This window comes from Pelodiscus sinensis, chromosome 29, assembly GCF_052426305.1.
Source record: "Pelodiscus sinensis isolate ZL-2025 chromosome 29, ASM5242630v1, whole genome shotgun sequence".
Lineage (NCBI taxonomy): Eukaryota > Metazoa > Chordata > Testudines > Trionychidae > Pelodiscus > Pelodiscus sinensis.
Window position 1 is genome coordinate 10,743,160 of NC_143080.1, and position 25,336 is coordinate 10,768,495.

Below are 25,336 nucleotides of genomic sequence, written 5' to 3' on the forward strand. Positions count from 1 at the left end.
TTCTAAGCACTGCGCACTCCTTGCAGGGCAGGCACAGGGTGGAGGAAACTTCGTGCGCTTCCCCCCCGCCTCCCAAGCCCTGATTGGCAGGGCCTCTGCGGGCTGGATCAACCCGCTTGGCGGTCCAGATCCGGCCACAGAGGCCCTTTTGCCCAGCCCTGCTGTAGGTTCTACTCCGATCACAGAAACCACCAGAGACCATGGGGACCACGCAGAAGCCCAGAGCCCTCCCCAGGTGTTACCAGAATAGGGGTTGGAGCACAAATCTTCCTGGGTGTTATAGATGCTCCACTGCCCGCCGCGGGCCTGATCCCCTCTCTCGGCCGGCGCCAGCGAGAGGTTCCCTGCCTTGGCATTCAGATAGTGAGAGAGATGCTCCCCCAGGTTCCGGCAGTTCCACCTCATGTTGACGGACTCGCGGTCGCACTCGTAGGTGGCCAGAGACTGCCCCGCCGCGGTGGAGTTGCTGCCCTGCCAGGAGACCCCGAGGCACTGCATGGTCCCAAGGTTGAAGAGTCGGTTCCGGGAGACCCATTTCCACTTCTGGGCTGGGGCGCTGGCGTTGCAGGCTTTGGAGATCCTCACCAGGGCGTCCTTGGTCTCCAAGCAGCCCTGCAGCCTGCTATTGTAGATCAGGAACACCTTGGAATCTGGAAAGCAAAGAGAGCAAAGGCAGGGACACAGGATTAGGGCCTCTTGTGAAACTGAGCAGCTGCTGCAGCGGCATCTGCATGGAGAACAATTACCAGGGTCGATCAATTTCCCTGGTGCAGGGCATGACCTGACCACTAGAGAAACACGAGATCTAACTAGATCAGACCAGTGGCCCCTCAAAATCCAGACTCCTGCCCCATGCACCATCTGGCCACAGGAGTGGAGGGGGTTGGAGGACATTGCTTCCTGACCCGAGTGCTCAGCTTACACCCAGAAACATGCGATTGAATCCCCTTCGTCCCAGCCTGCCCAGCTTATAAATGTGGATGTGGCTCATGACATCGCTCGCTCCGTGATGTAACTGTCGCTTAATCGGGTGGGGTACAGCTGGGTTCATGCCTCCCTTTGAAGCATCCTGCTTGGGACTCCAGGCGAGCTGTGAAGTTTTGATCAGAGCAACCCTGGACATTTTGTTGCCGCAGGTGCAAAATCTGTTTGCCCCTTCCTGCCCCCAAGTGGCCAACAGCACAGCAGTCTACTGCCCGGCTCACTTGCCCCTAGTCCTGGACCAACCTAGAGGGTGGGACACTAGGGTGGGAGTCAGGGCACCAAGAGTCTACTCACAGCCCTGCTGCATGACCTCTTTGGCTTGCCTATCCTTGGAGACTGGGACTATTGCTTTTTTTGTGGGCTGGTACAGCACCTAGCGTAGCAGGGCCCTGCGCTTGGCAGCTCTTTATTCCTTAGCCTCTGCCTCTAAACAGCATCATAAGGAGGTGCAGTTTTCCATCGATGCGCTGGAAAAGATCTCCAAGTGCTTGGAAACAGTACTTAAGCTTCCCAGCATGCCATCCGGGGCATTTGGGGTATTGGCAAAGGCATGAAGGCATTTCTTTGCTAGAGAAATTAAAGTGCCATCAAAGCCTGAGCTTCCACGGATTGCTCTGAGCTCACTGACCGGCCCCAGCAATTCAGCTGTCCTGTTAAAAGGATGCTAGGCAGCCTTGCAACAGCAGTTTTTAAAGTAACCCTCCACACTGCAAGCGGAGCCCACGCTTACGGCTCAGCTGGAGGCTGTCTTCTTTAGCCAGTGCATTCAAGTCTGTAAAAACACAGCTATGCGGGGGAATAAAATGGTGTTCATCACATTTATGCACATCTGGGGCCCTGTTAAAAAAAATGTTGGAACACACACGGTACAGAGAAGGTCTCACCCCACATGACTCATGAGTTCGGCTCGGCTGATGGAAAACACTCTCCGAAGGCAAAGCCAACGGCTCAGGACACGTGGGGTTGGCTTTTCTTCCCTTCTCCTTGCGCTTTGGTCTTTTTATGCCTCACTTATGGGTCTACGGGGTACATTTTTCACCCCCATTCAGTGATTTTCAATGGTTGTAGGGACTCAATTGAATGGGAGACGAGCACCTAACTCACTAAATGGCTTTGATCATTTTTCCATTGGGAGAATATTGGAAGTTCCGAGTAAAGTGAGTTGCTCGAGACCACACAAACAACAGCGACTGGGTGTGATTGCATCTTACATAGCCGTACACCGGAGCGCGTCTTCATCTGGCTAGTCCAGATATCAGAGCAGTGAAATCGTGGCAGGATGAGTGTGAGCGCAGATTAGCGCTCCGAGTAATTACCCAGAGCTCCCGGTAGGTATGTCCAGCCTAACAGCCTGTGCCTAAGCTTCAGGTACGGCTGCGAAAGTTGCAAGCAGGCCCTGTAACAGATGGACTTCAAGTCAGCGGCTGCTCCAGGAAGAGAACCCAGGAATACTGACCCTGCAAACGCTTACTTGACGTGACACTTTTAGATCGCTGCAGCTTGAAACATGACCAGCCTTAGAACTCTCACCTCTAACAGGAACCAAAACTAACTTTAGTCAGCGCTCAAGTTGCATCAAAGTAAATCTTACCCACCCCCAACCCTGAAAGCATGGAAATTAACTTGGGGAGAAGCCTTCCGCACCCCCTGCCTCTTCCCCATTGGCTACAATGCCACTACAACCCTCCGCAAGGCCCTCACTTTCACCCCAACAGACACTCAGAAGCACGATTTACCACGCCTTCACTGAACTGTCACTCGACCGGCAACTTCATACCACGGCGCATCCACAGGCCAGCATGCCCTGCTGTCACTGGATCATTCACATGGGACATTAATCTGCCGAAAAGAATCTGCTGAGGTCACCATTACGGTTTGCGTTAGACTGTGGCTTTCCAGAACTGTGTGAGAATCAGTGAAAACATATGTGTCTCTCCAGCTGATGTGTTAGGGAATCTCTGTCAAATGCGGCAGGTTCATCTGGGTGCCTTTTTTCTCCCCCATTATAAAGGGAAATGTGGCAAAGTGATATTGTATTAACTTGCACGTGAGGGGCGATATGTGGCATAGAGCGTGGAACAGAGCATTTCAGAGGTCTTGCAAAACGGACTGAAAAAAACGAGACATTCCAGTAAAACCTTCACAAAGGGGTGATTTTTGGAACACTCCGTTCTATTTTTATCAACCTATTTTTTATCCTTTAAAAACTGAATTCTATTCAAAGTTTACCCTCTATAGTTATTGGCGGGCGAGGGGGGGGGGTTTGCAGGGGAGGGGATTTCTTACCATTTTAAAACATTAGTAACATGCCTTTAAACTATTAAACTGAAGTTTCCTCCCCAAATTAATTATGCCATTGCTACCAGTGCCCTAGCGTAATGAAGTTGACAAAAGCTCACAGATTTTAAATAACGTATTTTTAAACTGACTTGCTGTTGCGATTTTTTAAAAATTGTTTCTGTTTTTGTAGGACTGACATATAAACAATGTTTTACGCTCCTCGAGCTCGCGTTGAAACAGAAGTTATCTAACGGGCCAGCTCCCAAGTAGCAGTAACATCATGCATGATAGAGAACCAGAGCCAAATCTACACTGAGGTGTCATTTGGACCAGAAGGGTGTGAATGGCAGAGCGCACCGAAAAGCTGCGCTGTATCTGCCATGCGTGTACACTGCCAGTGCCAAATGAAAGCAGCATCCACACCAGGCAGGGCAGAAGGCAGCTCTTTGGTGGGCAGTGCGAACCAGATCCATGTGGCACTGCTGCTTTGAAACACCACGTGCAGCCTAGGGCCGGCTGGGGACCGGGCTGACCGCGGCGTTTCAAAGTGGCAGCGCCACATGGAGCCCAGGGTCCGGCCCTTAGGCACCACGCAGATTCAGGCATTCTGAGTTTTTAGATACTCACCGTGACACTGGCAGACTTGGTGACAGCTCATGACAAGGCCCGTGGGCCTCCCGCATTGACAGATGCATAGCTGGACCATCAGTCTGGCTCACCTGCATGTTAGCGCTTGTCTCCACTATGCCGGGGATCAACGCTTCAGCGATCGATCCACTGGATATGATAAACCGATCTCTGAGCACTCTGCCATCCATGCTGAATACTTTACTGAACACAAGATGCCGCAATAAGCAATGTTCCTTCTCATTTTTTCCACCCGTGGGTAGAATAAATTTTGTTCTGTGCACCAAGGCATGTGTGGGAGTGCACCACCTGTAGGAACACACGCTGCTGGCTGTGAGCACTCTGCTAATCTGCTGGGTGGCTTTTGAATCTCTCTGGGGTGGCCGCCCATGTGCTCAGTGTATAGGGGATGCTGGTCATAAGCGTGTCACCTTCAGCTATACTTGCAAAGCTGAAGTGATAAAGATTCGCTCGACGGCGAGGATTAGCATAGACAAGGCCTTGGTCTTTGTTAAAATAGATGTTCGTGTTTAGACTTGATGAAGAGTTGAATGGGGGTCTGGAACGGACAGTGATGTGAGCGCGAACCGCACAGAAATGTTCTCTGCAGGGAGCCTGGATGCAGGGCCGACCAGATTGACGGGAGCACAAATTCATCCCAGCTCTGTGCCTCGACAGGCAACAGAGGGGCCAGAGTCAGCATCATGGAACCTCTCCCAGTGGAGCACTTGCCCTTTTCACAGGGATGACCCAGGAGCAGGACAGGCGGATGTCACGTGTCCACACTGCAACATTGCAAACCATCCCAGCTGATCCTCTGTATGGGGCAGCTGGCTGTAGAACATGTCCCTCTTGGACCATGGGGTTTTGTCATTACAGCAGCTCTTTGGGGGATGGGTCAGAAGCTTCCGAGTATTAATGCTTCCACATGGAGCCCACGTGACCCAGGGAGGAGGGGAGATGAAGCATAAGAACATAAGAACAGCCATACTGGGTCAGACCAAAGGTCCATCCAGCCCAGAGTCCTGTCTGCCAACAGTGGTCAATACCAGATGCCCCAGAGGGAGGGAACACAACAGGTAATTCTCACGTGATCCCTCTCCTGTCATCCATTTCCATACAAACAGAGGCTAGGGACACCATTCCTGGCTAATAGCCACTGATGAACCTAACCTACATGAATCTATCTAGCTCTTCTTTGAACCCTGTTAAAGTCCTAGTCTTCACAACATCCTCTGGCAAGGAGTTCCACAGGTTGACTGTGCACTATGTGAAGAAAAACTTCCTTTAGTTTGTTTTAAACCTGCTGCCTATTAATTTCATTTGGTGACCTCTTAGTTCTTATGTTATGGGAACAAGTACATTTCCTTATTCACTTTTTCCACACCAGTCATGATTGTATAGACCTCTATTATATCCCTCCTTAGTCTTCTCTTTTCTAAGATGAAAAGTCTTCATATGGGACTCATTTGAAACCCCTAATCATTTCTGTTGCCCTTTTCTGAACCTTTTCCAATGCTAATATATCTTTTTTGAGAAAAGGTGACCACATCTGCACTCAGTATTCAAGATGTGGGTGCACCATGGTTTTATATAGAGGCAATAAGATATTCTCTGTCTCTTTTTTAATGATTCCTAATATTCTGATTACTTTTTTGACTGCCGCTGCACATGGAGTGGATGTTTTCAGAGAACAATCTGCAATGACTCCAAGATCTCTCTTGAGTAGTTGTAGCTAAATGAGTCCCCATCATACCGTATGTGTAGCTGGGATTATGTTTTCCAATGTGCATTACTTTGCATTGATCAGGGTTTCCCCAGAGTGTTAGAGGGAGGGGCTCATACCCACCCCCCGGTCAGTAACAGATGGAGATATACCTACCTCATAGGACGGGAAGGAACCTTGATAGGTCATCAAGCCCAGTCCCCCACCCTCACTGCAGGGCCATGCACCATCCCTGACAGATTTGCCCCAGATCCCTAAATGGCCCCCTTAAGGATTGAATTCCCATCCTTGGGTTTAGCAGGCTACTGCTCAAATCACGGAGCTACCTCTCCCCCCAGCCTGCTGGGCCCATCCTGGAGGAAACTGAGCAGCTCTCAGTGGTGCATTAAGCAATAGGACTAGCACCGGTCGCCTCCTCAGGGGAAAACTGGGCATGGATTTCTTAATGGTTTATAGTTTTTAATTCAGAATAATGAGGGCTGTGCAGAGAAATGGGCAGACCCCCTTCCACACACAGCAACTAACCACTGGCTCCCTCACAGCCCAGTTGGGCTCTGCCACTCCGGGGACTAGGGTCCACACATGCCCTGCCTCCCTGGGGACTGCCACTGTGGGCCCATCCTGAGAGGTGTTAAGTGCCCCCAGTTCCCGCTGACTCCAACATGGGCAGAGACCGGCCCCATCTCCATTCTCCTGGCCACGGCCTGTTCAGAGGAGCTGCTCTGCTCTCACACGGCCTCCCCGGCTGAGGTTAACAAACACCCAGTCCCCGTTAAAATTAACGGGTGTCCAAATCTACCAGGCGTCTTTTGGGAAGCTCAGCCTCCAGTTGCGAGCCCCAGCCACAGGTCAGCTCACGGTCAAAGGAAGCTGCCCAGACTGGAGAGGAGTGCCTGGGCCCAGAAAGGCAGCAAATAACATCTTACTCTAAAAAGAGACCCAGGCTGGAAGTAGAAAATTATAGCCTGAGGCGTGGGACCCGCCAGCTACAGAGACTCTCCCTGAAAAGAAACAATGGAAAGTTACCTTCGGGCAGCCAATTCCCTTCCAGGCTGCACTGCTCGGGCTTCTGGAGAGACGCCGCCGCCAGAGCAGGGGGCTGGCTGGACATACCCAGCAATTTTAGCCCCAGTGATTGACAGCCCCAGAGACAGAAGGCCAAGGAAGCGCAGGCAGAGCACGCTTCCCTTTTGCTGTTCCAGCACCCCCGGCTTCCGGCCTGCCTTGGAGACACCACTTCCAGGGGTGGGAGTCCAGCTTCCATGGCCCCTTCACACACTGGTGTCTCCCCCCGGATGCTCGTAAGCAGAATCCAGGAGCACGCACTGGGGTGGCAGGTAGGGATGTTAGACAGCGTGTAACTGAATTCTCATGTGACTGCGTCAAATGTTAGCGGTTACGCGACTATTCGATAGTCCACGGGGGCAGGGCCGGCAGCCAAGTGCGCTCCTGGCCGCACTCCCAGGGAGCCCCCTGCCACTCCGCGCTGCTGCCTCTCTATCAGAGGCAGCAGCCCGGGATGGCAGGCGGGAGCCAGTACGTGAGGGGAGCCGGGTTAAAAAATGGCTTCCCACACAGACTGGCTCCAGCCTGCCGCAGAGGCAGCAGTGCAGGGTGGCAGCAGCCCCTGTCCTCGGGGGGCCCAAGGTCCACACAGACAGAGGCTGCGCTGGAATCCATGGAGCAGTCTGGTCCCCGCTGCTCCTCCACTCCGTTCTGATGCCTCTGTCCGCGAAGCAGCCCCTGTCCATGGGCAGAGGCTGCTCCAGCAGCAGCCCCTCTTTGCGGGAGGTCCCAGCTCCCTCCAGGGACAGGAGCTGCTGGACCCATTGTGAGCTGGGACTGAGCAAGCCCAGCTCAGTCCTGGCTTGCGCCCGTCCGGGATTGCTGTGGCTCTGACTTCCGCCTTCCCCCCACCAGAGGCAGAAAGTGGGGAGGATGCAGGAGCCAGTGCTGTGGGGAGCTGGCTTAAAAGATGATCCCCCCCCTCCAGCACTGGCTCTGTCGTGCCGCCTGCCATCCTCCCACTGCCTCTGTCAGAGGCAGCACCATGGCGGGGCGCAGAGGCTGGTGGCAGCAGCCCCTATCTGCAGAGGATCCAAGCTCCCCATAGACAGAGGCTGTTCTGCCTCCACTGTCCATGGGGAGCTGGGACCCCCGGTGCACAGGGGCTGCTGCCACCCTACACTGCTGCCTCTGTATCAAAGGCAACAGCACAAGGCAGCAGGCAGCCGGTCTGTGCAGGGAGCTGGTTTCAAAACAGGCTCCCCTCGCAGACCAGCTCCTGGCTGGCACCCTGCGCTGCTGCCTCTGATACAGAGGCAGCAGCGGTGAAGCAAGAGGCTCCCTGGGAGTGGGGCCAGAGCGCACTGGCTGCCGGCCCCGCTCCCAGGGACTATAGAATAGTCACTAAGAATTCATGCGGTTACTCAACTATTCAATTACCCGACAGCTAAAATCCCTCGTCCCCATGACACTACATTGGCACTGATGTCTGTATCACCTCCGGCCAGCGCGGGAGGTTCTAAGAACAAATGCCAGTGTGGAGTAGAGCAAGGAGTGAAAGAGACGGCAGCAAAGCACGGGAGCATATGCGCAACTTCAAGCACATGCTGAAGTCCAGTTGACTTTATGGGACTTTGGCATGTGCTTTGCTGCACAGGGATGGCCTGAAGCATGTTCACTGAGTTAAGCCCCTGCCTAAGTGATGTGCTGCACAGGGGGCAACGCTGGCAGAAAACAGCGTCTTGCTGATACCTAGACGTTAAGACGTTACACTCCTCGAATCCGACCACCTGCCTCACACAGGCCGGAAATGATCTTGAGACCCACTTCCAGTCTCAGCATAAGGACGCCAAGTGACAGAGAACCCCCCACAGCCCTTAGTGAGCTGCTCCAATGGATAGTTCTCCACCCTCTGAACATTTTGCATCTTATTTTTAGTCAGAAAGTCTCTAGCTGCACTCCCAGCCACTCTCACTGCACCTTGGTCAGCTAGGCTGAAGAGCCCATTAATACGACACTGTTTCCCCACATACGCACTTCCCTGGCTGATGACATTGTCTTTGCATTAGGGATGTGACGGAGGAGTCAACTAGTCACTTCCCCCGTCCCTTGCTGCTCTATCAGAAAGTGGAGGGGATACTTCAAAGCGGCAGCGCCACTTGAAGCCTGGGGCCAAACCCCGGGCTCCACCTGGTGTTGCCACTTTGAAACGCCACGTGCAGCCTGGGGCCAGTTGGGGTCGGCGTTTCAAACAGAAGCATCGTGTGGAGCCTGGGATCAGTGGGGGGAGGAGGGGACTCTCCCTCTGATCCTGGGCTCCATGGGGTGCTGCTGCTTTGAAATGCCGCAAGGGGCCTGACGCCAGGATCCCCAGGGTGTTTCAAAGCGGCAGTGCCGCATGGAGACCCTGGGCTCCATGCGGTGCTTTCACCTTTGAAGTGTAGCAACAGCCTGAGGGGAGGTGCCCTATCGAGCAATCTAATAGTCGATGGAAAATGCATCAACTATTCGGTTAGTAAATTACCCGCAATTTACATTTACAACACCCCTACTTTACATCAGACCCTCCAACTGCTCACATTCCAGAGGCATCAGCGTGGGATAGGGGGTGAAACCATGAGGGTTAACCAATGATTCTGGGCTCATCAGTTAACCATGTACATGGGTTACGTGTTCACATCCCTGGAATTAATATCCCTCAGCAGGGTGAATATTACTTCACCCTACCCCATAAACAAATTCTAAGCAAACAATCTGTTTTGGTTGTTTACACTAACGTTTTTCAAGTTTCCATTCTTATTTATTCATTTACTAGCAATTTACCTGGTGTTGCTAGGATCCTTAACTCAATTTTTTTTTTAAATAAAAGAAAAATGCACATGCATTATTGAAGTGATTGAAATTTTCTAAATTACAGTGCTAAGTGCTTATTAAGTTAATTTTAGTACACTTTTTAATGGGAATTACATCATGGCTACCTCTACACTGGCATGATCTTGCGCAAAAACTCTTTAGTGCAAGAGTTCTTGCGTTAAAGTAGTTTGTGCAAGAGAGCGTCTACACTGGCATGTGCTTTTGCGCAAGAGATGTGCTTTTGTGCAAGAGAGTGAAGACACTCTCTTGCGCAAGAAAGCTCTGATGGCCATTTTAACCATAGGGCTTTCTTGCGCAAGAAATTCATGTTGCCTGTCTACACTGGCCTCTTGCGCACGAACAGTTGTGCAAAAGATCTTATTCCTGAGTGGGAGCATCATGGTTCTTGCGCAAGAAGCCCTGATTTTATACAGTAGAACGTCAGTTTACTTGCGCAAGAACACACGGCCAGTGTAGACAGGCAGCAAGTTTTTGCGCAAGAGTGGCCGCTTTGGTGCAAGATCGCATCAGTGTAGACACAGCCCATGTGTATTTTTTTCTTCATCCCTATAAACTCTTATCTTTCACTGTGTTTTAACAGAAAAGGACTATAGCCTCAGGACAGGATGAAGATGTGGATAAATCTCCGTAACATTTCCATATAACCATGTATCATTCTCATATAACTTTGTATTAAGAGAAACTTTATAAGTCCTTTTATATCTATATATATATCTTGTCCTTTTAGATATATCTTTATGTTAAGCCTTCTTATAGAATCCCTTGTATTAAGAGAAACCTTGTACCCAGTCTTTTCCATAGAAACTTTGTATCAAGCTCTTTATGCTATAGGTCTTAGGAATAGTTAAGGTAAAGAAAAATGTCTTTTGCTAGGAGTAGAATAGATCTCTCCCCTTTCATTGATTGTCCTCTTCGAAGCAGCATTAAGAAAGGCCAGGTGATGACTAACTGGCTGCATGAGAGGAATAAATATGAGGCATCTTGCAGAGGGACCCCGAGTTTTTGTCTTGTCAACATCGGAGCATCAATCGGGATTGGCAGAAGCCCGGCTCCACCCCTCCTCCATCTAACTCACCTGGCCAGTGTAGCTAGGGGGAGCAACTATTGGTAACAACAAGATGTGTGTGGGGGGGGGCGGGGGGGGGTCAATAAATGTGGCATGTTGCCTTATCCCCCTGAAAAAGATCCCGGGTGCTTCTTTTAAGCACAACACAGAGATTAAATTTCTTGATACCTTAAATGACTGCTTCTTGGACAGCTAGTTCTGGACCCCACAAAGGAAGAGGCAATTCCTGATTTAGTTCTAAGTGGACTGCAGGATTTGGTTCAAGGGGTAAATATAACTGGATCTCTTGGAAATAGTGACCATAATGTAATAAAATGTAATATCCCTGTGGTGGGAAAAACACCTCAGCAACCCAACACTGTGGCATTTAATTTCAGGAAGGGAAACTACACAAAAATGAGGAAGTTAGTTAAACAGAAATTAAAAGGTGCAATGACAAAAGTAAAATCCCTGCAAGCTACATGGAAACTTTTCAGATACCATAATAGAGGCTCAACTTAAATGTGTACCCCAAATTAAAAAACACAGTAAGAGAACCAAAAAAGTGCCACCATGGCTTATCAACCATAAAAGAAGCAGTGAGAAATGAAAAGGCATTGTTTAAAAAGTGGAAGTTAAATCTTTGCGAGGAAAATAGAAAGGAGCATAAACTCTGCCAAATTAAGTGTAAAAATATAATAAGAAAAGCTCGAAAGGAGTTTGAAGAACAGCTAGCCAAAAATTCAAAAAGTAATAGCAAAATATTTGTTAAGTACATCAGAAGTAGGAAGGCTGTTAAACAACCAGTGGGGCCCCAGGACAATTGCGATACAGTCATTGTGGAGAAACTAAATCAGTGCTCACCAACCAGTAGATCGGAATCTACCTGTAAATCTTGCAGCTTCTGCAGATGGTTTCACAAAAAAAATAAAAAATACTGACACCCCCCCTCCACCAAAATGCTGGGGAAAAATTCTGTTGAGAAAAAAAAAAAGGCCACGCATGTCCCAAGCAGCCTTCAATACCTGGCAACCCTAGCCTCTGACAGGTGATCCTGACTGGTTTGGCCAGGAAACTCAAATGCTGGCACTTCATCCACTGTCATGCTGCTCCTGCCCTCTGACTTGGAGATGCCCTCCGGGAGCCTCCTGCTTGCTGTGCAAGGTGTGGGAGGGAGACGAGCAGGGGCGCTGATGTCAGAATTCACCTCTGCCCCTCACTCCTGTACCCCATCTCCACACAGAGAGAAGGGGATGGAGGGAGCTTAGCAGTGCAAATCTCTGTCACTCTCACACAGTGTGTGTGCGTGTGTCTGTCCTTCTCACAAACACACACTGTCCTTCCCTCTCCTCTCCCGACCCAACACACACATGGGGGGTTGTTGTTACTACTTGCAAAGTGGGTTATTTTGGGTTTCTGTCTGGTCCTTCCCAGGGCTTGCACCCTGAAAGTCAGAGTCCCCAGCTGACCCCGGGCTCCATGCGGTGCTGCTGCTTTGAAATGCCATGTGCAGCCTGGGGCCAGCTGGAGACTGTCAGCTGGTCCTGGGGTTACACGCAGCATTTCAAAGCAACAGCAAGGGGGGGAAGCGACTAGTCAACTAGTGTGTCGAGTATCCGATTAGCATGTGTTTATCGGATAGTTGACTAATCATTCACATCCCTAATGGGGACTAATTTAGCTATAACTACTGAGGAGAGATCTTGGAGTCATTGCGGATAGTTTGCTGAAAACATTCCCTCGGTGGGCAGCAGAAGTCAAAAAAGCAAACAGAATGTTTTCACTCATTAAAAAAGGGACAGAGAATAAGACAGAATATTTTATTGCCTCTACATAAAACCATGGTGCACCCACATCTTGAATACTGTATGCAGATGTGGTTGCCTCGTCTCAAAAAAGATATACTGGCATTGGAAAAGGTTCAGAAAAGGGCAACAAAATGATGAGGGGTTTGGAACGGATCCCATATGAAGAGGGATTAAAAAGACTGGGACTTTTCAGCTTAGAAAAGAGGAGACTAAGGGAGGATATGACAGAGCAGTGTTTTTCAACCAGTGGTACAAGTACCCTTAGGGGTACTCAAGAGAAGTCTGGGGGGTACATTAACACAACTGAAAATTGGAGAAAACTGAATTTTTGTTTTAAGATTTACAGCGCTTTATTATTTTTGTACTTTTTACACCCAAGAGAGCGCCGCATTCAAAAGGGGAGCAGAGGAGAAAGGAAGAGAGGAGGGAGGAGAAGGAGGAGAGTAACGGAGGGAGAGGGGAGAACAGAGGAGTGAGCGGCAGTGGGCGGAGGAGTGAAGGGGGAGAGCAGAGGAGAGTGGAGGAGGAGGAGGTCAGAGAAGGCAGGAGGGAGACGGGGAGTGGAGCGTGGGGGCAGAGGACGTGAAAGGAGAAGCGGAGGTAGGAAGCAGCCCAGAGCGAAGACACTAAGGAGCCCCGCCCTGGGCTGCTTCCTACCTCTGCTTCTCCTTTCATGTCCTCTGCCCCCACGCTCTGCTCTCTGTTCCACTCCCCGTCTCCCTCCTCTGACCTCCTCCGTCTCCCGTCCCCCTCTGCTCTCCCCCTTCACTCCTCCGCCCACCACTGTCTTCTAGCTCACTCCTCTGTTCTCCCCTCTCCCTCTGTTACTCTCCTCCATCTCCTCTTCCTTCTTCCGCTGCTCTCCTTTTGAATGCGGCGCTCTCTTGCACCAGCGCCTCTCCCCCTGATGTCAGGGACTCACACACACTCTGGCCCCGCCCTATGCCAGCATGCGGCCCTGCCCCCGCTTCCGGCTCCCGTCCCAGGACTCGGCCCCCCTGCACGCCACTCAGCTGGGCGGCCACATGGAGACAAGCGGCGCAGACCGCTGTCAGAACGCCACGCTGCCCGTGCAGCACGGGGGTCGGCAACGTTGAAGTGCAGGGCGGGTCGCCTTCGCCGCCGTGGGGCGGCTCCACCCCGTCACAGCTTGTCAGCTGCCAAAATCTACTTGCCACGGGCGAGTGGGCGAGCGGATTTGTCGAGCCTGCTTATTAGCTGGGATGGAGACTTCTCTCTTCTTGGAAAAGGCCTGAAACTACCGGGTTATTTGGCAGCATAGCCTAGAGGCTAGTGAACTGGGCGGGGAATCAGGAAGCATGGGTTCTATTCTCAGTTCTGGGCCCCCCACTACAAAAAGGATGTGGACGCATTGGAGAGGGTCCAACGGAGGGCAACCAAAATGATTAGGGGGCTGGAGCATATGACTTTCAAGGAGAGTCTGAAGGAGTTGGGTCTGTTTAGTCTGCAGAAGAGAAGAGTGAGGGGGGATTTGAGAGCAGCCTTCAACTTCCTGAAGGGTGTCTACACTGCCACTCTAGTTCGAGCTAGGGTGGCTAATGTAGGCATTCGAACTTGCAAATGAAGCTTGGGATTTAAATATCCCAGGCTTTATTTGCTTGTTCCTGGGCGCCGCCATTTTTAAATGCCCCGTAGTTCGAACTCCCTGCCCGCCGCTACATGTGGCACGGACTAGGTACTTTGAATTAAAGCTCCTAATATGAACTACCGTTACTCCTAAAGCCCTCCCCCGCCTTATGTACCCATGGAACCCAGGCCAGCCAGACAGCTGGACGCCTGACTGAGTCACTGAGAAGGCCAGTCAGGCAGCCAAACCCGTACGCGGCTTGGGAACAGGCGATGGCAGCTGCAGGTCTGAACCCAGTGGGATGGGACCACAAATGTTTCTCCGCTGGTGCCTGTTCTGTGGCCCACCTGAAATGCATCCGAGGTCTCAGGTGAAACACGTGTCCCCCTCACCAGATCCATCGAGTAGCACCTATGCTTGCTCTCAGCAAGGACCAAACCAGGAGTGGGGCAACATTATTTGGGTCAGGGGCTGCTGACCCACAGAAGAATCAGTCGGGAGCCATACAGAAGTGAGAAAAAAACCCAACCCTCACTGACGTGGCCCCCAACGAAGAAGGAGAAAGACACTCCTCACATTCCCCTTACACGCCAGAGCTTAGAGGGGCCGAGACTAGTAGATTTTATGTGCTCCAGCCCCAGAGCGGGGTGAGGGGGCAGGGGACTGGAGTGCCAGCGTGAGCTCCCCAGAGTATGTCTAGACTACATCCCTCTGTCGCCAGAGGGATGTAAATTAGACATACCGACATTGTAAATGAAGCGGGGATTTAAATCTCCTGTGCTTCATTTGAATAAAAATGGCTGCCGTGTTTTGCCAAGTCAGCAGTTTGTCAGCAAAAAGTGGCTGTCAAGACGGGGATCGGGCGACAAAGAAAGCCTTTGTCAGCCGATCCTGTAAACCTCATTTTATGAGGCATAAGGGATCGGGCGACAGAGGCTTTCTTTGTCGCCTGATCCCCGTCTTGAAAGCCGCTTTTTGCCGACAAACTGCTGACTCGGCAAAACGCGGCGGCCATTTCCATTCAAATGAAGCATGGGAGATTTAAATCCCCACTTCATTTGCAATGTCGGTATGTCTAATTTACATCCCTCTGGCGACAGAGGGATGTAGTCTAGACATACAGTGCTGGGAGAGTCGGATTCAGGCAAGCTGGGGGCCAGATCCAGGCGACCCGGGGCCACATTCGGCCCCCAGTCCTTAGGTTCCCTATCCCTGGTAAACTCTTCTCTCACCTCAGAAGGGATCCCTCTTTGGCAGCTCTCCCGACAGTCCATGTTTTACTTCCAGCCCAAGCTCCCAGAGTCACGTGATCGTGTGAGAATCGCAGCGTTCAATGACAAAACACGGCACATTTTTAGTCCTTGCAGGTGTGGGGGAAAGCTTGAAATCTTCACACATAAAGGCACAAAGACTCAAAGGCAAACAATGGTGATCACAGTTTGAAAAAACCTCCTCATTGGTTTTAAGTCGACCAGAGACACCCCCTGACGGCGCGCACTGCACAGAGTTGCACATGCTGGCCCCAACAACGGGCTACTTTGGACAGTGTGTGGGGGTGTGGCAGCCATGGAGCCTGCCTGAGGGTCTTGCTGGGCTGCTGGCTGGGAGCCACCTACGCTAAGGGCCTCCTGGCCAGAGCCTGCACCTGGCATGCCTCCCACACCCCAACTCACAACCTAACCCCATGAACCCCCTCCTGCACCTCTGCCCCAGGTCACAACCCAAACTCTCTGCACCCCCTTTCCTGGTCACAACTCCCTCCCAGGCCCTGCACCCCTACATTCTCCCAGGTCAGAATCCTTTCTTGCACCCAAACGCCCTCCCAGACCCTGCACCCCGTTCCCCTGCCCCAGATCACAACCCCCTCCTTCACCCAAACCCCCAGACCCCACACCACCTCCTGAAACCCAATCGCCTACCCACAGCTCTCTCCTGTACCCAGCTTCCACCCCAAACCCCGTACTACCTCCATAGAAAAGTGCAGCAGCCCTTGATCACTTACCAAATCCTTGGAGTGCCTCCCCCATCAAAAATTACTGCCCACCCCTGCCCTACAGCCAGGGTCATGGCCAAAAGCGGAAGCAGGAGGGAAAGTCTCGGAAGCGCAGATGGATTCAGGGCTGGTCTGAACCGTGGTGAAGTCCACTGACAGCCGTCAGCCACAATTTAGAGCCGTGGTCCCCAACACGGTGCCCGCGGGTGCCATGGTGCCCGTGGGGGCATTTGTATGCGCCTGCCAAGTGCTCGGGGCTAGCCTGGCCCCGGGCACGTGGCGCATGCGCGGTGCCGGAGCCGGCCCCGGGAGCGCCGCGGATTGGCCGCCCGTGCTCTGGGCGCGTGGCGCTTGGGGGGGGAGCGCTGGCCCCGGGCGCGCGGCGTTTGCAGGGGGCACCGGCCCCGGGTGCACGGCACTTGGCGGGGGGAGACCGCCAGCCCCGGGCGCGTGGTGCTTGGAGGGGGCGCTGGCCCCAGGCACGTGGCTATGGGGGGGCCCCGGCCCTGGGTACGTGGCTATGGGGGGGCCCTGCCCCCGGGCATGCGGCTATGGGGGGGCCGCCCCCAGGCGTGCAAGTGTCCCTGCCCCCTGGCACCCGGCGGGCGAACAGCCACACCCCCTGGCACCCGGCAACCTCTAATGGAAGGGCCACTGATTTAGAGCATCCCAAAGGTATCTAGGACCATTTTGGCTCTTGCAGCGGCCAAGAATCCCAAAAGTACACAACGCTCCCCCCACCAACCAGAGGCAGGAGCCAAAGAGCATCATGGAATGCCAATACTCTGCTACGTTCCAAAGCATCATGGAATGCCATGAGCGCTACATTCCAAAGAAAGCCCAGGCTCTGCTTTGGGCAGGGGGCTGGACTCGATGACTCCTGAGGTCTCTTTTTGCCCTGGGATTCTAGGATTCTGGAAAAGGGGCACAGGCTGGATTCTGGCCTCAGGCAATTCTACATGTAGCCCAGGTATTGATGTCTCAATGGGCCAAAAAACTTTTTTTTTTTAATTTTGAAATCAGAATTTGAAAATGAAGTAACTTCCTGGACTCCAGCTTGAGTTACTCCAGCTTTGCAGCACAACAACAGATCAAAATGCGGCCCGTGTATCTTCAGCATGATGCAGTCTCCGGCAATATTAAAAATGCCCTCTCCTCCCTGGCACTACACCCAAGATGGCAGGCAGGCTCCCGGGGATGGTGTGGAAGTTTCAAACCTTTTTCAGTCATAAGAAACTGATAACTCAAATAAAATAGAAGTTAGATGCTTAAAGATGCTCTTTCTTTAAACAGATGCTTAAAGAAGTGCGTGCTACAGCAATTACCAATCAGGGCAGGGCAGAGGAGGAGAGAGAGGAGAGGAGGAGCACATCTATAAAAAGGGAATAAGGACAACCCAGAGAATTACAGACCAGTCAGCTTAACTTCCGTATCAGGGAAGATAATGGAGCAATTAAGGAATCCATTTGCAAATGTCTAGAATATAATAAGGTAATAAGAAATAGCATGGATTTGTCAAGAACAAATCATATCAAAGCAACCTGAGAACTTTCTTTGACAGGGTAACAAGCCTTATGGTTGGGGGAGGGAAGTTGTAGACGTAGCATATGTAGACTTTAGTAAGGCTTTTGATACAGTCTCGAGGAATAATCTCATTAATAAAACAGGGAAATACAACCTAGATGGAGCTACTATTAGGTGGGTGCATAACTGGTTCCCAGAGAGTAGTTATCAATGGAACACAGTGATGCTAGAAGGGCATAATGAGTGAAATTCTGCAGGGTTCTGGTCTGGTTCTGTTCAACATTTCATCAATGATATAGACAACGGCACAAAGAGTACGCTTACAAAGTTTGCGACTGATGCCAAACTGGGAGAGGTTGTGAGTACTTTAGAGGCAGAATTATAATTCAAAATGATCTGGACAAACTGGAGAACTAGTCTGAGGGTAAGAAGGAAGAAATTCAATAAAGGCAAATGAAAAGTACTCCTCTTAGAAAGGAACAATCAAACAAAATGTTGCAGACATACAAAATAGTAAATGAATAGCCAAGGAAGGAGTTCTGCAGAAAGGGATCTGGAGGTCATATTGGACCACAAACTAAATACAAGTCAACAGCATGACAATGTTGCAAAAAAGGTAAATGTCATTCTGTGAGTGTTGTAAGTAAGGAAAGAGAAGTAATTCTTCCCCTCTACTCTGCACTGATTAGTCCTGAACTCTAGTACTGTGTCCTCTTGCGGACACCATATTTCAGGAAAGATGTGGACAAACTGGAGAAGGTGCAGAGAAGAGCAACAAAAATTATTAAAGGTCCAGAAAACAAGACCTCTGAGGGAAGATTGAAAGAATCGGGTTTGTTTAGTCTAGAAGAGAGAAGACTGGCAGGTGATATGTTAACAATATTCAAGTACCTAAAAAGTTGTTACAAGGAGGAGGGAGAAAAATTATTCTCCTTAAGCGCCGATGACAGGACAAGAAGCAATGGGCATAAACTGCAGCAAGGGAGGTTTAGGTTGGACATTAGGAAAAACTTCCAATCAGGGTGATTAATCACTGGAATAAACTGCCTAGGGAAGTTGTGGAATCTCCATTGCTGGAGATTTTTAAGAGCAGTTTGAATAGACAGCTATCAGGGATGATCCTTATGATGCTTAGACAAGAGGGACTAGACCCGATGCTCTCTCAATTTCCCTTCTAGTCCTAGGAGTTAAAATAAACTAAATAAAATAAAGTCTGCCCAAATCTAAACTTTCCAGAAGATAATTCTGCTGTAAACCTTGTTGAATTTCATAACAAACTTTCGTGCAGCATTTGAGTTTTCCACACTCTGCAGAAGCAGAAAGCTTTGGAACCAATTTTAATCTCAGATATACAGGGATCTCTCTGTGGGTATGTCTACACTAGAAAGTTAGTTCGAACTAACGGACGTTAGTTCGAACTAACTTTCCTATGCGCTACACTAGCGCTCCGCTAGTTCGAATTTGAATCGAACTAGCGGAGCGCTTAGTTCGAACTAGGAAAACCTCATTTTACGAGGACTAACGCCTAGTTCGAACTAGCTAGTTCGAACTAAGGGCTGTGTAGCCCTTTAGTTCGAACTAGTGGGAGGCTAGCCCTCCCCAGGTTTCCCTGGTGGCCACTCTGGCCAACACCAGGGAAACTCTATGCCCCCCTCCCGGCCCCGGACCCCTTAAAGGGGCACGGGCTGGCTACGGTGCCCGTGCCAGGTGCAAGCCTGCCAGCACCCAGCTAGCAGACCCTGCACCTGGCACGGCACAGAGCCACCCACCCGATGCCTCCCAGCCCACCCCCTCTTGCCGGGACCAGGCTGGCGGCTCCCGGGAGCTTGCCCTGGACCGCAAGAGGCGGGCACCTTCCTGGGCTAGTGCGGACATCGTGGACCTCGTCCACGATCTCCGCACTAGGCACAGGAAAGTGGCCGGCTAGGGCAGGAGAGCTGCCAGCCTGGCCACCCAGGAGCAGGTGTGCATGAAAATCAAGGGGGTCCACTGAGACCCCCGACCCTGAGCCCTGAGCTTACAATGGCCGTCCTGGGTCAGACCAAAGGTCCATCTAGCCCAGTAGCCTCTCTGCCAACAGCGGCCAACCCTAGGGACCCTGGAGGGGATGGACCGAAGACAATGACCAAGCCATTTGTCTCGTGCCATCCCTCTCCAGCCTTCCACAAACTTTGGGCAGGGACACCACTCCTACCCTCTGGCTAATAGGACTCCATGGACCCAACCTCCATGACTTGATCTCACTTCCCTTTCAACTCTGTTCTAGTTGTAGCCTTCACAGCCTCCTGCAGCAAGGAGTTCCACAGGTTAACTATTTGCTTTGTCAACAACAACAACTTTCTCTTACTAGTTTCAAGCCTGCTACCCAGTCCTTTCCTTTAGTGTCCTCTAGTCCTTCTTTATGGGAACTCATGAAGAACTTTTCTGAATGCACCCTCTCCACCCAACCCCTGCTTTTAGAGACCTCTATCCTGTCCCCCCTCCGTCTCCTCTTTTCTAAGCTGAACAGTCCCAGTCTCTGTAGCCTCTCTTCATCTGGGACCTGTTCCCAACCCCTGATCATGTTAGTTGCCCTCCCCTCTCCCAGCCTTTCTCTTCCCCTCTCCCACCTCCTTTTCCCAGTCTCCCCCAGTTTTTTTCAATAAAGACAGAGTCAATGTTGGAAGAAACGTTTTATTTTGTACATCAATAAGAAGGGGGGCTAGGGAAGGGCAAGTGGAAGAAGGTGAGGGAGGAATGGGGCACGAGCCCCCGATGGGGAGGACTGGGCTGGCTCTGCGGGCTTCTGGGGGTGGAAGCTCTCCTGCAGCCCCCCAATTACTCCCTCTCCCCAGATGGCAGCCTGCGGCAAGTGCAGCCGGGCTGATGGCCAAGTGGTGTGATGTGCCCAGTGTGGGCACTCAGGGCACTCCAAGCCAGAACTTCTTTGCAAGCGGGGCACCCCTTAGAACTGTGTGTCCGGGGTGGGGGTCGGGACCCTTTAAGCGCAGCCCTCGGCTAGTCTGAGACAGTATCTCCACGCTCTAAGTCCTCCTTTTATGCCCTGCCGGCACTGCTTCCGGCCATCATTAAGCCCTGTTCAGAGTCCACTCAATGTGGACTTACTAGTTCGAACTAGCAAAACGCTAGTTCGAACTAGTTTTTAGTTCTAGATGCGTTAGTTCGAACTAGCTTAGTTCGAATTAACTAATTCGAACTAAGTTAGTTCGAACTAGCGCTGTAGTGTAGACGTACCCTGTGTTACATAATCAGTCACTGTACTTAAACATGGATACGGGCTGGTTGACTTTTACACACAGTCATATGTGTGTTAAAGATGATCCACAACACAACTCTCACTCTGCAACTGAGAGCTCTTCTTACAGCATGCAGAGAGCCAGTAACACACCTTGTACCTTCTGCGAGGATTGGAGGGCCCATCAATATTTACCCTGAGGTCATCCATTCCATTAATGAGGGACCGACCAAAAGGAATACAGCAGCACATGTTTTGGCCCAGATCCTGTCGGGCGAACAGGAAAACCTTCTCTGAGGCATGTCTGTGCTGGGAACATACGCCGGCTGTTTGCGGAGACACACCCAGCAATCCCCAGAAGTCACAGCTGTGGCCAGAGCTGCATCCCTGTCTGGGTTATTGCTCAGTTAGGCTCTGGCACACAGGAAGGGCAAGCCCAGCGTCAGAGCCAGCCCCCACTCCAAGGCTGGGAGATCACAAGGTGTCTGCATTTTTCACAGCATTCTTACGCTTACAGAAACGCTCTTTGGCAGAGCCCGATTTGCCGTTTATTTACACCAGGGATGTAAAATCCTGATTAACCGGTTCAGTGTTAGGTTAACCGAATGCTTAACCAACTAAGTGGGATCTCAGCCCTGGGGCTGCTGCTACTGCCGCCAACGGCAGGAGGCCCCTGGCCCTACGGCTGGCGCGGCCACCAGATCCCGACCCCGTGGGAGCAGCCCTCTTCCCGGGGTAGGCCACGGGCAGGAGACCTCCTCCTGGGCACCAGTTACCAGTACAAGGTAAGCATCACCCAGTAGGGTTAACTGGTGACCCCAGTCTATATAGGAGTAATTCCACTTCACGACTGAGTCCCACGAGCATCGACTCATAGTCAGGCCCCAAAGACAGTTGATCTTACAACTAAAGTGCCCTTCTACCCGGCATTCTCGCCAGGAATTGTTTTCACTTGCATGCCAGTGGTGCCCAGAGGACCTCAGTGTTCTGTTCACGGCACACAGACAGGGAAGCGAGAGAAAAAAGTCACCCAATGCTCTTTCGGGAAGGCTGCGACGTCACACTACACTGCTCAGCGTCCGAACCCACACACAGCACCCAAATCAGAGAGAGGCAACGCAGGCTGCTCTCTCAGGCAGAGCGCCACAAGTCACTCCAACCTTTTTAACCACAAGACACTTTCTCAATGTAAGTGCAATGAAAGATCTACCTCAAACCCAAATACCCTTCCCCGGCTTCCTCCCCGCCCCTGCTCCACCCCTTCGCCAAGGCCTCACCCTGCCCACTCCATCCTCCTTCCTTCCCTTGCACCAGGCTGGGGTAGGGAGTTGGGATGCAGGCTCTGGTCTTGGGCCAACAGGTTTGGAGTGTAGGAAGGGCTCCAGGTTTAGCCCAGGGTAGGGGATTCGGGTTCAGGAGGGGGTTCAGGGTGCAAGCCCTGGGAAGGAGTTTGGGTGCAGGGGGACTCAAGTCTGGGGCAGGAGGCTGGGTGCAGGAGCGGGCTCAGGGCTGGGACAGGGATTCAAGCAGCAGGCTCTGGCTGGGCACCGTTTAACTGAGACGGCTTCCGGCTGGCGGAGCAGTGGGGCTAAGGCAGCTTGCTCCTGCCCTGGCCCTGCACAGCTCCTGAAAGCAGCTGGCATGTACAGCGATGGCTCCCTGGTGCCATGTGCTGCCCCCATCTACAGGCACTGAGCCCACAGCTTCTCCTGGTCACAGTTCCCCGTGACTGATCAATGGGAGCTGCAGGAGCGCTGTCCGCCAGCAAGGGCGGCATGTGGAGACCCCCTGCTCTGCCTTTCTCAGGGGCTGCAAGGACATGCCAGCCATGTCCAGGAGCAGCAATTAGCACGGGGAAAATGACTCCAGCCACGTTAGACATGTTAGAACTCACCACTCAAAGAATTAAATTGAAGCGTAAGAGAGAAATGAAAATGATGAAATGCACAGACCAGGCAGAAAACAAAAATAAACCACTTTGCAAGCAGTAACAGGAGTAACAACAACCCCCCACGTGTGTGTTGGGTCGGGTCGGGGGAGGACAGGGAAGGACAGTGCGTGTTTGTGAGAAGGACAGACACACACACACTGCGTGAGAGTGACAGAGATTTGCATTGCTAAGCTCCCTCCATCCCCTTCTCTCTGTGTGGAGATGGGGTACAGGAGTGGGGGAAGGGAAGGCACCCTGACAAGCAGCCCCCCGCTGGCCCCATGCTCCCCGTGGCAGGGCTGTTGTAACCTTTCAAAGGCGGAGGTGCCCTTATCGACGAATAATTTGCATCGACTATTCGATTTGCTGATTAATCTTCATTTAACATCCTTATTTTGCACTTTCAATTTTATTAACTAATAGTAAGTAGCAATCATGAGACTTAAACTGTGGCAAGGGAGGTTTAGGTTGGACATGAACGAAAACTTCCCAGCTGTCAGGATGGTTAGGCATTGGAATAAATTGCCTACGGAGGTTGCGGACTCTCCATTATCGGAGATTTTTAAGAGCAGGTGAGACAGACATCTGTCAGGGATGGTCTAGATCAGGGCTACTCAACGTTGGAAGCCCAGAGCGCCATAATGATACTCATAGCACATGCTGAGGGCTGCCACGTAAGTGTGGTTGCAGATACAAGCATATATATGCAAATATATGCAAATAGCTTCTTTCACACTGACAGGCATGAATACAAAGATTAAGGCAAAAGTACACAGCACACAGGCTCCACAATTTACCCAATTTCCATCCATATGACAGCACTTTTCATGAGCAATGACAGTCCAGGAATGTAACTACTAGAGCGTGTATCAACAGAAGACCATTCTATTGACTCGCCATTGTGGAGCATGTTCCCAGGGGAGGCCATGTTCAAAGGACCCCACCCGTGTTGAGCCCCGTTTAAACCCAAACTGCACCGCGGGCCGCAAACACACGGGCTGCGTGTTGAGTAGCCCTGGTCTAGATGGAGCTTGGTCCTGCCAGGAGTGCAGGGAACTGGTCTTGATGACCGTTTGAGGTTCCTTCCAGTTCTATGACTCCACGTCAGGTTTTCTGGTTCACGGCCTGCAGGGAGAAGTCTTCCATGTGCTACATTCCCCTCTTCAAAAAACCCTACAAAACATCTTTTTCTAAAGGAGAAGACATAAAACTGTTCTGGGCAGAGCTCTGGTCTGATTTTCCCATCCGCGCTCCGCCTTCATTCCAGCATCCTTCCCGAGCACAAGCCCTCCCATCAGAGAAACACCGTGGCTCAGGCCAGGCCCTGACTCAGCAGGAAGTGGATCTGCACACTCAAGCCAAGAAGTCAAATAAAAGAGGTTTTTTACTAAACCTCAGGGAAAAATAAACAGATCTCTCGCTGCAGGGAATGCACAGGACTCTCGCGAGGGGCAGGATTGCTGCATAAAATGCCACGAAGCCTCGCTCAAGTCCGCACAGAGCCAGCAAACCCATTGCAGCCAACCCAGTGCATGTAGCAAAGCTGCTTGCTTGGTGGAGGAGTTACTCGAACCCCTGCTTCTTTGCGGTCGCTGCTCTCACCTCCTGGGAGACTGGACCTCTTGGTTCTGCTAGGACCTGATTCTAAGTTCACTGAGGTCAATGGGAATCTTTCTCCTGGGCATCAGTGGGCTTTGGAGCAGGCACAGAGCACATTTTAGCTCAGCCTCTCAGGGCATTATGCAAACATTCCCTCTGCTACCCTGCCTGGAATGGAAGCAAACGTTACTTAGAGCCATGAGACAGAGGTGAAACCAGCACACAGCCAGGTTAAATGAGTTGCCCATTTAACCACACAGCGATTCAGAAGCAGTCAAGAGCAGAATCCAGGGGTCCTGGCTTCCAATACCACAGTCCCACTGCCACGGGCCGAGGGAGGTCCGGGAGGCCAGAGACGCCGGCACCCGTGCTGAGCGGGAAGTGGCGGGGCCGGCTTCAGAAGCCCCGAACGTGGAAGGGGGAGGGGCCCCACGGGGAGCGCGGACCTCACAAGAAGCCGCAGACACGGCGCAGGGGAATGACATCACACGCCCGAGGGGCATGATGTCACCCGGACACCAGGAAACTCCCAGGGGGGAGGAGGCAAGGATGGAGGGGAGCCTGACGTCACCCGCCGGGCCCAAGGACGCGGGTAAAAGGGAGGTGACCCGGGCAGAAAGGAAAAGAGAGATGAAGGGAGGAACAGATACAGGGGAACGTTGTGATGGGGACGCGATTGGAGTGTCTTGTCTCTTTGGGTAAAGACCCGGACGGCGGAGTTAGGAAGTGGCCCAGGGCGGGGTTGCGGAGCCCGCGAGCAGACGTGTTTAGGGGCAACACCCCCGTTTGCTTAGCTCCCTGCGTTAGGGCCCTGGGCTGGGGCCCGGGAGAGTGGGTGGGCCCGGGCCCCCCTTCGCTGCTGCTGGAAGGCAATCCTAGAAGCTCCAGCCGAGGCGATTATTCGTCACATGCAGCGATCTACCCGCATTTGCTTGCAAAATAGATGGTAACTGGGGAATAGGGGACGCACAATTAAATAAAAGGGTGGAATTTGCATAAGCTACGAGTGTGGACTCGTGACACCCATGATTAGACCTCACTTGTACCTCCTGGTTCAGCCCCTCCTGCCTTCCCACAGGCTAAGCCTCAGTTTACATCAGACAGAGCCAATTGCAGGA

At 51.9% G+C, this 25,336-nt stretch overlaps 1 protein-coding gene across 2 annotated transcripts in view; it reads right to left on the minus strand.

The window, feature by feature from the left end:
* Positions 1 to 25,336, minus strand: part of MRC2 (mannose receptor C-type 2) — an 85,417-nt gene that overhangs the window by 51,278 nt on the left and 8,803 nt on the right. For both annotated transcript variants that reach the window (XM_075911591.2, XM_075911590.2), the window contains exon 2: positions 243 to 650. In XM_075911591.2, coding sequence (XP_075767706.1) covers positions 243 to 650 — 408 coding nt within the window. The remainder of the gene's footprint in view (positions 1 to 242; positions 651 to 25,336) is intronic.